General features: G+C 31.6%; 2 protein-coding genes across 3 annotated transcripts in view; both read right to left on the reverse strand.

Moving 5' to 3' along the window:
• Window positions 1–6,957, reverse strand: part of LOC148312126 (U3 small nucleolar RNA-associated protein 25 homolog) — a 7,312-nt gene extending 355 nt beyond the window's left edge. Inside the window, exons 1-7 of the mRNA XM_088277932.1 lie at window positions 6,208–6,957; window positions 4,517–5,164; window positions 3,218–3,460; window positions 1,987–2,261; window positions 1,322–1,477; window positions 1,041–1,236; window positions 602–778 (exon numbers count right to left, since the gene is read on the reverse strand). Of these exons, the coding sequence (XP_088134058.1) occupies window positions 602–778; window positions 1,041–1,236; window positions 1,322–1,477; window positions 1,987–2,261; window positions 3,218–3,460; window positions 4,517–5,164; window positions 6,208–6,864 (2,352 nt within the window). The 5' untranslated portion in view covers window positions 6,865–6,957. The remainder of the gene's footprint in view (window positions 1–601; window positions 779–1,040; window positions 1,237–1,321; window positions 1,478–1,986; window positions 2,262–3,217; window positions 3,461–4,516; window positions 5,165–6,207) is intronic.
• An 886-nt stretch (window positions 6,958–7,843) lies between these two features.
• The window catches only part of LOC148312127 (cell adhesion molecule Dscam2-like), a 65,522-nt gene continuing 61,024 nt past the window's right edge, over window positions 7,844–12,341 (reverse strand). Inside the window, exons 24-28 of one of the 2 annotated variants that reach the window (XM_088277938.1) lie at window positions 11,774–12,073; window positions 10,931–11,090; window positions 10,072–10,250; window positions 8,924–9,112; window positions 7,844–8,023 (exon numbers count right to left, since the gene is read on the reverse strand). In XM_088277938.1, the coding sequence (XP_088134064.1) occupies window positions 7,866–8,023; window positions 8,924–9,112; window positions 10,072–10,250; window positions 10,931–11,090; window positions 11,774–12,073 (986 nt within the window). In that variant the 3' untranslated portion in view covers window positions 7,844–7,865. Of the gene's footprint in view, window positions 8,024–8,900; window positions 9,113–10,071; window positions 10,251–10,930; window positions 11,091–11,773; window positions 12,074–12,341 lie in introns of both variants that reach the window. The other variant, XM_088277939.1, reaches the window with a different exon arrangement.

Raw genomic sequence — 12,341 nt, forward strand, 5'->3', positions numbered from 1 at the left:
AACATAAGGTTGAGATCAAAGAGTTCAAATTCCAGAAAACAAAGTATGAAAATAAATATAACTTACAAAATAACTTTGTTACAAAATCACGCCATAAGTTGATTATAATGTCGACTGGTTTCAAAATAAACAGCTTATTTCTGAAGACTAATTAATTATTAAAACAAAGTATTAATTAGACTTAAGAATGAAGCTGTTTGATTTAAAACTGGTCAATATGATAATTAGGTTACAATAAGAAATACATATAGTGATTTTGTAAGTTATAAAATGGAAAATGACAAAGTTATTGCTTTAAATACTGATAATATATAAAAAAAATATATATTTATAGATATTTCTAGGGATTAGCAACATAACATTTTTGACCAAAGAAATGTTTAAATTGAATTTAAATCCACAATAATTATGAATTTAGTCGGTTAACTAAATAAAATTGAGGGCTCATCATAGATGATACGCAATAATCTCATGTTATTTACATATGTACTTTTTTATTATTATTTTAAAACCAGCAATAAATATGTCATAATAATACAAGGGATTAAATACTAATGATAAAATTGACAGGTTTTCATGTAAATTTTTAAACTAAACTTACATGCATAAGATTACAGAGTTCAGAGTAAAAATGAGGGAAGATTGGGGGTTGATAGAAGACAATGTGTCTGATTCCTTTTATCCGCATCCTTCTAAAGAAGTGAAATCTTTCAGAATAAAGTAAAAAATGTCCTTCAGTGTGGAAAAACATGTCTCTTGCTCGCGCTATTTTAGCATCCTGCAATGAATAAATAAAACATACATTAGATAAAACATATTAACACAAGAAAAAATATAAGAATTATGATCATTTTGTAAATTGGAAAAATATAGCTGGACTCAAGGGTGTCTGAATTTCTACTTGACTCAATCCTACTATATTTTTCCAAATTCTGGTTCTCTGGATTTTCAGAACATGTAACGAAAATATTAAATAAAATCACAGATCAGGGATTTTCTTCTGACCAATCAAATTAAAAATAAATAAAATTAATAATTACCTTTGAATATTCACAAATTTGGACAAAACTAACATCTTCTTTTTTGAAGTAATTTCTTATTCGTACAAAGTCAAAATAACTGGGGACGTATATCATCGTATGGGCCATAATACTGTCTTTATATTGGGGAAGAATTTCTCTTACAAAGTACTCAAATCGAGAGTCAATGGCAGAAAGTGGATCCTTCGCTTCAATTCTGGAAGAAAATAAGTGTTTATTATGATTACATATAAAAAAAAAATAAGACAGTATAGGAGTTCAAACAAATACATAAAATTTACCTTCTAAAAACTTGAGGGACTTGTACAGCAACCTGCCTTATTGTACCTGCTTCAATAGGATTGTGTACCCTAACTTTTCCTGCATAGTTGAAACACTTTTTGTTGAAGAGAGAATTAATTTCGGGCAATGCTATGGATGAAAAGAGGAGTGTTTGCCTGAAAAACAACAAAAAACTATTTCACTAACAATATAATAAATGCATCGTAAAAAAACTTTAATAAATAAAAAAAAAATATTTCGTCAAATGTCTGTTTATGTTCGGAGGCCGTTTCAGCTATATGTACAAATTTTGTCAAACTATTGCCTACACACTAGTAAACCACACTAGTAAGCCTTGATTACACTAGTAAATAAAAATTGGATTTTGAGCTTAAGATATTACTAAAATTGTCTTTGTTTTCTTCTCATTAGCAAAAGTTTAATATGTATTATATTTTTGTAGTCGGACAGTACACTTTTTTTATGACACAGTCATTAGGTAAATCTGTTGGGTGTAAAATACAGAAAATGACACACCAAATCTTTTCGGTTTCCAGTTTTGATACTACATTAACGAAGTGTTAAGCTGTCTGTGATTTTGTTTGGAATACGTATCATTAGTTAAAATCCTATGATAATGCACCTAAAATTTAATAAAATACATTAAAATAACTTAAATGCACACCTGTAGTATTTAGTCCAACCGTTGACCGCCCAGGAACGCAATCTGGAGAAGTCAGTTCCGTGAGTTTTCTTCGGCTGAAGGTGGAAGTGGTCCAGGACGTGCAGTAAGTGGTCCCAGTTTTGCATGAAGAATATTTCCGTTTGATCGAGAATTAGAAGTTCCACAGAAGCCAAAAAGTCAAAATCTCTCTCTTCTTCTCCCTCAGCTCCCACGATCACTCTCAATCCGAGAGGAGATGCAATAATTAGGTCAGCAGAGTAAAAGTCGGAGTAAAGCTGTAAAATAAAAGTTAATTTAACAATAAAATAGAGACTAACTAATGTAATGTTGGCATGTTGAGATACACAGGTGAGATAGTATAATTTTTATTTATTGTATTATGTAAAAACAGTTAAGGGAATTGAGTTGAGGATTGTAGAATGAACCTAAATGAGAACAAGAAAAAGAGGACAGACAAAAAAAAACTGAAATTTTCAATCCAGTTTGCTTTTATGATTGCTGTTTTTTTGTTTTTGTGAAAGATTCGTGATTACTTTTTCAAATATTTTCAAGGTGAGGATTATTATTTACTTATTTCTTTTATCTTAATTCAACACCTAGGTATAAATTCCTATGATTGGGTTCTTACTGGGTTTTTACAATGCTCCTTTATTATTATTTTTACAAAGTTAATATGGTTTTTATAAAGTTAAGCAAACACAACCAGGGCCAGTTTACTAGGTATTTTAAAATTGCAACCAATAAAGAAAGCATTATTTCATTTGTAATTGTTAGAGCGGGACCTTACTAGTATAAATCAAGATAACATTACGCTACATTAGTCACCATCTTGACACATATGTTTTTAAGTTGAGACTGAAAATGATACCCACCTTTATTATTATATAGAGAAAAAATAATAACTAATATTGTAGGAAATAAAAAAAATATCCACATGTGGTTATTACCATTTTCTGCCTAAAGTTAAGAAAATACATAATTCAAGATGGCAACGCAACAAGGTTGAAGTCCCAAAAATACATACTTAAATTATACCAATTAACTCTCTGACAAATTTAAGAGAAAAACTTCTGCCTTGAATGATAATAACACAACCAATATAAACATAAGATGAAAAAAAAACATAAGCTACAATTGAATTTATTAATTTCATAATCTGTGTTCATTATTGACATAAAATTATACAAAAAAAGTAACAAAAAATCTTTTGAATAAGGTGAATAAGCAATACCTTGAGGGTTTTCTTTGTAATTGATAATCCAATTCTGAAAGTGTCATCTGTATTGCCTGCAAAGGTCACTTCATAATCCTCCGGCTTGGGGTTTTTCTTTGGCATTAGAAGTTCATTCCCGGTAAAATCGTCTTCGAACCTATTTTTATTCACAACTTGACTCGAGTCATTGGGGACGAGCATTTCAATTAGCATTTTGACGATTCGATAAGCTGCATCTTTGAATGGGACTATTATTATAACCTGAAAAATAAATAGTAAAATTGTATTGTACATTTTATCACAATCGTAGAATAATAACAGGTATGCCAAAAGTGTAAAATATATTATTTAATGGTGATAAAAAAGCATTTTTCTTCAACATAAAATAAGACACCAGATAGTAACGGTTTGATTCACAATAATACTAGATTTTATTTTTACAGTTAACTTGGTAAATGTCACATGCATTGTTATTATGATTTTAACAACTATAAGAGTTTGAATCTGTATATATAAGCAGGTACTGTATGCATATTGGAAGTGTAAACAATATGTATACCTATTTTACATCTAGAGTCAAAATATATTAAATTACTATAACTATAAATTTGTAAAATAGTTATGTTGGTATACTATTTGAGATTAATTTGATGAAATGAATTTTTTTTTATACATTAATTTACAACAACAAGTTAACGCATTTATAAAATAAAGGTTTTATATATATCACTTTATAAAACCTCACTTTAACATACCAAATTTGATTTAAGAAGCTGTTCATGCAGATTAGCAATATATCTCATTGGTGTTGAATTGATCCATAACTCATGAGCCAGATCTTAGGAACAAGGCGCAAAATAAATTATTTGTTAACAAGAGTTCTTTAATAAAAAAAAAAACATTGTATGACAGAATTAAAAACGAAGATATAAGAAAGGAATGTAAGTCTGAACAAGGAATAATTGAAAAGATTAGGATGAGTTCTTTAAGGTGGTATGGACATGTGGAGAGAATGGATAATGAGAGAATGACTAAGAAAATATATGTGGCGAATGTGAGCGGGTAAACAGAACGAGTATGGTCGAAAAAGACTTGACACGATCAGATAAATCAGAACCTAAAATCTGGTGGTGTCAAAAGGCTGGGTAATCGGAGGGCATGTATGACTAGATGTGTGGATGTGAAGGAGGCGAGGAGTGTATGTCAGGACAGAAGAGTGTGGCGTTCCATCCTTTCTGCCTGCCCCTGCGGCAAAACGGCGTGATGGTAACAGTGGTAGTAGTAGTAGTTCTTAAAAATATTTATGTTTGTACTTACTTTAGGTCTAACTAATCCCTGATCTCGAAATTCATCAGGCACATCAGATTTCCTAGATAGCTTGGCATTGTGGTGAAGGATTTTCGTTCTCGTTTTAATAAGATGGTTTAACGCATGCAAACAATAGACATATCTTATTTCTTCCGCATTTAGGAATGTTCTTTCAGAAAAATAAAGATCTTGATAATTATTCATAACTGAGAATAACTCTTTCTGCAGCGGTGTCAGTTTATCCTCCATTTCACATTCTTTTTTAAAAAGAATGGATTTATTTGCAGATATTAGATTTTCTTTAATTTGTTTCTTTACGCAAAGCTTATCCCAATCAACTTCTGTAATTCTTGTGGGAGTTTTCCCCGGCTCGGTGTACATTTTTTCTTCTAATACTGTAAACTTCTTTACTTGTTCTTGTTTTATTTCGGAATGTTGATTACTTTTGGGTATTTGTACTATCAATTTACCGAGGCAAGGCCAGGTAAGATGATTTGTGTCCGATAGTTGTGGCTTTTTAGAAACAGATGACAGTAGGGAATCGTGGAGATCATTATTCAAATGCTGTATGAATGGATCGTTGGTAGGTAAGTCAGAATCTTCAGTTTGGTCATTCAATTTAATTTCACACTCTGTTGCAACTTGAGCGGAAGAAATCTGAAAGAATAGAAAACAAACGATACTTGTAACATAAACAAATTCTTAGATCAAATAAATAATTATCTCATTCCAAATTATTACATTGTTTGCAAGTACACACTTTTTTTTGGACGTTTTCAAAATAACACGGTGAAAAAAATATAATGTTCATCAGGACAAGATTGACTATTGCCTTATAGTGATAGAACGCAACATCACTCTATCTTTGCAAACATTCTTTTTCTCTTCCACATTCATGCATCTCCTCATACACACCCCCCGATTATTCTGACTCCTGACCCGACCGGTATCAAGTATTTGATATTCCTGATTGTGACAAGTTTTCTCCGGTCTTCCTCTGTTTCTTTTTCCAACTACATTCGCTTCATAAATTTGTTTTGCCATTCTCTACTCACTCATACGTTCCACATATTCAAACCATCTCAACACACCTTTGTTACAACACATAATTGTTATGATATTATGATATTATTATGAGTCGGTTGTGGTCCTGTGGGTTATATCGTAGACTTTGAGACAGAGAGTCCGGATTCGACCCCCCACTCAGCGATGACTTTTTTCTTATATTTAAATAAAGCCCCTAAGGTTTACCAGCAGTAATTAAAATATTTGTTTTTGATAAATGTTTTACTTAGTAGATACCACTATTTCTTAAAATCTAGTGTGACACGTGTTTCGAGGCATTCCGCATCATTTTCAAACACCGTATACCGATGCGGAATGCATCGAAACACGTGTCACAGTGGATTTTAAGAAATAGTGGTATTTACAAAGTAAAACATTAATTAAAAATGGATAGATTTTACCATAAAGTGACTGCCGAATTAATTTAATGAAATTATAATATTTGTGTTTATCATAAGAACATAATATTGCAATTTTTAAATATGAAATATTTGAAGCAAATCTCATTCACAAAAAAAAGTTAATAAATGGCAGTGTTTTTTCAATTGGTTCTAAAAGGACTATTATGGAACCCCAAGATATACCAATAAGTTAAAATTGAAGGGAACTAATATAAATTAACAGGATATTCTTACATCATTTTCTTCGTCAGTTTCAATTTGGAGTTTTAAAGAGACATCCGAACCCCTATCTTCATCGTCGAGTTCTTCATTGTTGAGTTCTTCATCGTTGAGTTCTTCATCGTCAACTTCTTCATCGTCAAGACCTTCTTCATCGAGATCTTCATCGTTAAGATCTTCATCATTGAGATCTTCATCAATGACATCTTCATCCTCGAGTTCTTCATCTAATTCCTCTACATCACTTTTATCACTCATTTCACTATCTTCTTTCACAGCATTGCTTTCATCCACAATTTCTTCTTCTTCTTCGCTTTCCGATTCTTCGCTACTTTCAACAGCTCGAGACCTCTTAAGCGAACCTTTGTTATCTTTAAATGTTGACAACAGCTGCTGGACGGGATCCTTTTCCTCCTCTGATTCGTCAGAATAATGGTATTCTTGTTCTATCTTATCTTCGAGCATTTTCTTCTTCTTAAGTTCTTCTTCGACCCGTTGCTTGTCTCTGTATCTATTGAAGCAAAATGTCTTTTTTCCACCGGCCTGAGCATCTTTCTTCTTTTTTATCGGATCATTGCTTTTTCGGTTATTTTTAACACCGCGATAATTACCGCGCTTTCCACCTTTATCACCACCCCTTTTAGGATGTCCTTTGCGCCCCTTTCCTTTCATTATTTAATTTATTCCATAAATTAACTAAAATTATTAGATTTGACAAAACAATTCAACTTTATACCTCAGCGTGGTTTTGTTATTATGAAAACTAACCTCAAATTTAGACAGCTGTCACATTTTGCTGTCATTGGTTGTTGCCATAACAGAGAAAAATTGTTCAAAGGTACTCACTTACTGTAATTTAAGTACAATAGAAACTCAGCCATTCGGATTGATCAAATTTTTTTTTTTACCGATTTGGATGAAGCGAATTGTGTCTACCGTTGTTACGTTGTAACATTTTAGTCGTTGTTTTATACATTATTCTCTAAATCCTGAAAAATATGCGCAACATTTCCAGTATTCGCAATTTGGTAGATTCAAAAAATAAAACTGCTTTTTTAACCATCTTTATTTTTTCAGTTTGCTTTATTCAGCAGTTATATCTAAAAATTTGGATGCTTTTTGTAAATTTAGACTAATAAAAATGATCATTACTGAATGTATTTGTTTTTCCTTGTCAATTATGATGTTTTTTCGATTATTTAAGGTTTTTCAAACTACCTTCATACCCGAGAGGTGTGGATAATCGAGGTTTTAATATAATTATTTTATTGGGGGAAAAGAAATATTTATATTCTTATGATACTTCTATACTATGCACTTTCAGGTAAATCTGAGCAGTTTGTGTTTGAGAATAGGAATCAAAATGAGTCAGAGTGGGGTCGAGCCTAGAGTTTCTGACTCAAAGTCTGCATTAATGAATTTTGCACAGGTCAGTTTGTTCCATTGATTGTTACCTAAAGGCAATATTTTTTATGCATAGAAATATATTTCTCTATTTAATTCTCAATGATGCACTAAAAAAATACCTGCATATCTCTTGCCATTGTTCAGGTAAAAAACATTATGTTAAGTATTTGTAGTCAATTTTGAGAAAGGCATATAAAGGAATAAACAGGGTAGCATTAAATTTTCATAAATAAAACACAGGTGATACAATAAGGTAATATAATTCATTAACAGATATCATTTTTATTCAAATGTAAAACAGCTTGAAATCCTTCTCCTTGGCTAGCCATTGGGACACAATATGATGGACCAGAACCTTGTCTATGTCTTCCCCTCATTCGTAGAGGTTGGAGCAGTTCGCAGCCACTGTCTATTCCATCGTCACCTGAAAAACACAATAAATAACATTAAACTTAAAATTCCAAATATGAATTAATGGAATAAAAAGATATTAATCAATAATACATTGATTAATCGGTAATACAGAAAGAAAAAAAATCCCCTTTCTATCATTTGAAATGAGTGATGCATAGGGAAATCAAATGAATTGATGCAGTGTCATATGTAATTTTTAAATTATATGATGTCAAGGTGATCAGTTTTACGCTTTTGTCAATAAAATCTTCAAAAAAGAATTATATTTCTGAAACTATATATCCCTGTTCTATAATTGGGTTTGACAACTATGTTTATATATGACAGCGGTCCCTTTTAATCAGATCCGACAGCAAACATACTGCAAACATCAGCGATGCACACTTCGGAAGAAAGAATGTCCATATTTGATGAAATTACAGATGAATAAAGTAGGTACTAAGTTTGTTGGTATACTGGATGTCCCAACTGAAAATAGATACTTCCTATTTATTTATTTCTCAATTTAAAAGAAAAAACCTAAAATGAATGAGTCAGATTCAGATGAATATCTGTACAATTACTTATTAGCAAAATTATGTTTTATTTACATTTTCCAAATGTTCATAATAATTTTTTCATATTTATAAAAATGTTTTTATTACGAGGTTTCAAAATATGCTTAGTATTTTATGTTTCAGCATATTACAAAATTGATAATTAATTGATAAAGTGTGCCTTGGAAATATTGAATTGGGTTTCAAGCCAATTGAGGCACCTATTTAAATGAAAAAAACACTTAGTTTACAACATAGATGTAGTCGGGTTGGTTTATATTTATTTATTCTAATGTCAAATCTGTTTTTTTTTTAATTCTTAGGGTTTCAATATATTTTAGTTATACATACATAAATATTATAATTGTTGGAACCTTTTGAGTTGTCATGTCGGTGAGATTTCTGTGGGAAATGTCTCCTACACGGAGCCTGTAAAGGAGGCGACTCATTTTCCATGTGTCCAAAAGTTCTAAACTGTAGAGTATGGTCTAACGTGGAGGCGGCTACTGGTCTATGAGGTGCACCAACTTGGAATGTCGCATAAGGGCTTATCTCATACATATCTAGAAAGAAATTGATACAATATTATTTTATCTTTATAAACTTTGAATATTAATTATCGAGCAATAAAATCATGAATGGAAAACACTGATGGCCATTTTCCCAAATTGCTTGAATCCGAATTTCCATGTCAATCTGATCACTTCACACGATGCTTTCAGCTTTTCTATCTTAAGATATGGACATTTGATTTTTCATTTAGCAATTAGCACAAAATCCAAAATCTGAGATACTGTTTTTTAGTTAAATGTTCATCTTTTGTATTTGTTTGACCGTTATTAGATATAATGTTTTAAAAACTGTTTCGTAGATGTTTTTTAAAATTTTCCCAAATGGATATTTCATGTATCCTAATTTACAGTGAATTTATATGAAATTGAATATTACATTTGTTTCACATACCCTTATAATCCATAATATACAAGTTTTTATTTTTATTTTTTAATTTTAATATTTTTTTATTCAGACTGATAATTTAATAACACTGCAAATTTTCAAGTTATTTTCCTCATCTGAACATATTTTTATGAAAGCTTTTTTGGAGCTATGTATGGCTTTCGTGAAACTTTTTGAGACAGCTTTAATCGATGTAAATACATATTACTATGCAGCTTGCACTAAATGTACATATTTAGTTCTTTTCTACCTACTTAGACGAGTAAGTACTGTACTAGATATTTACTAATTTAAAGATTGTTAATACCATATTCTTAATTCAAATTTATAACAAATGAAGATTTCTGTCAATCATTGATAAAAATCTTGTTATCAAATTTCCAAAGTCAATATCACAAGAAATGATTTGGTTTAGTTTTTATTTTTGTAAATGTGTGGTGTTTTTAAAAATAATGTTTGAGTTCTTTATATGCTACAATAACTGTAATCTAGTGTATCATTTGAAACTAGAGCTTCGTAAGTGTAAAAATATTTATCTTTTATTTTTATTGTTATTGTTTTATACCTTCAGGTTCCCGTCTCATTTTCTCTGTATGTCCTTTAGGTGGTGATGTGGAATAGTCGTGTTGGGAATTTCTTATGTTTTGTTGCTCAGCACAAATGGTTTTCTCATCGCTAGCCTGGGATTGACTTCGTTGCCTTTCTACTCCATACTCTGACTCATTATTACAGTTGCAAATTACACTGTAAAAAAGAAACATGTTTTTGCTGAGGGATAAATCTAAATACATTTTTTGTTCTACTATTACATGTTGTTAATGTATCATTTTATTTTTCATATCTTATTGTCCTTTTGTGTAGCTGATAATATGTATATTCTTTTAATTTAATATCTAGTTTCATATATGCCTAAAATGATCATCATCATTGGTTAAAAAGAGAGACTTATAACCACCTACTTCCATCCTCTCTCGTTCTCTCCAATTTGATCCTTGACCACCTTTAAACAATACCTTTAGTGTTTGTTAGTCTTTGGTCCAACTTAAAACTCATATGTAAATATTATTTACATATGTTTTTTTTACAATGAAATAGAGGTGTGTGATGGTTGCTGCTTTTCAACACTGTTTAATGCTATGTGTGAAATTGATATATTACAGAATTTGCACAAAAATGACATAACTATACAATGAAATCTACAAATGTCACAAGTCTTTATTCTTTAAATAAACTGATGGCAGTTCAATTATAAGTTTGGAATATTTCATGTGTTGATTTTGGGACCGATTCCGTTTGAACACTAAGCCTTGTTCGTTTTCATAGTCTCTATTGACCTTTAAAAGGTTGACTATTTTCAATTTGATATAAAATAGAATATGCTATTTACACAATGTGTACGTATAATATCTTTACTTATCACATACCTTCGTTTTATTATCAATATATAAACGACGCACAATGTGGAGATTGAAGCTATTATTGCCAAAATAATAGATATAAGATTGAATATATTTTCTTGAGATCCCTCAACTTCATGCGGATGTGCCGGTTGCATGGGATAATACGCTGGAGGCAGTATTGTTGCTGGAATAAAAGGTAAACCTGTTAGAATTTACAAAAAATGACACCATTGTTTTAATTAAAGCCATTTTTGGGTTATTTGGGTTACCTTATATCATTAGCCAATTTAGATCATAAATCATGCTATACAGAAGTTTTGTTTGCCCTCATGCACCTTATGAATTGTCTAACGTCCAAGTGACTCTGAAATCTACCTATGCAACACCGCTTAGGATCTAACTTTATAAGTTTAATAGCTTTTTCCTAAATATAAGAGAATTTACTCTTTTTGATTGAAGTTACAATAATTTAATGTGAGAATTTAATGAGAAAAACAGTCAATGCACCTTGTGACTTAAAACATCACAAGGTATATATATAAGTGCGAGGAAGACCACTCTTAACTCTCTCTGTTTAATGTCTTTGCAATTGATTTCCACTAAACAATAGTATATTACATTAACTTAAGATAACAAGAAAACTTTCAATCCTCGACGAAACAAAAAGACAGCCGCTTGCCCCCAAAGACCAAATATGGATAACATGAAAATTACCGTTATCACGAGAAATTGTATTCCTAAACCACTTCAATAGCTTCCGTAATAATCATTGATGAAAAATATTGACAAGTTCATTATAAATAAACTACCTCCACAACACATATGGGCGAAGAAGAAGCCGGAACCACACGCAAAGTAAGTACATACCTCCTGAAAGTGTCGTAGTTGCCGCTCTCAGTACAGTTTCGCTTCTTCCAGCGTGGCTTTCGGCCGCTATCCTTATTTCGAACCACTGTGCCGGGGACAAGGCGGTGAGGATGAATGGCTCCGACATTGACACGCTCGTGGCTCTCCAGGTCCCCACATCACCCCTCCTCCACTCGGCACTGAGAGACAGCAGCGGACATATGAACCCCTCGGTGCCCCCTAATGCCCGGCGCACCTCCACCAATATGCAGGTCGCGTTGCTCCAAACAAATGGAAACCAGTCTTCGGGAAATTTGGGAGCTGGGAATATAAAGACCACAACTTGATTAGAAAAAGCAAAAGCTTCGCATTTAAGAAATGTTATTCAAGAAAATAAGAGTTTGATTAGTAAATTTTCAACAATCCCACAAAAATAAGAAAAGAGTTTGATTAGTAAATTTTCAACAGTCCCACACTTGTCGGATCTTGGGGTAGTGAAGAGCAAATTAGACTTAGACTACTATTGCGATTGTCATAAAATAATACACATAGCAAGCACATACACAAGCACATGCACAAAGACTACAAT

The sequence above is a fragment of the Brachycentrus maculatus genome, unplaced genomic scaffold (assembly GCF_059751285.1).
Source record: "Brachycentrus maculatus isolate JH-2025_06_01 unplaced genomic scaffold, ASM5975128v1 h1tg000050l, whole genome shotgun sequence".
NCBI classification, from domain to species: Eukaryota; Metazoa; Arthropoda; class Insecta; order Trichoptera; family Brachycentridae; genus Brachycentrus; species Brachycentrus maculatus.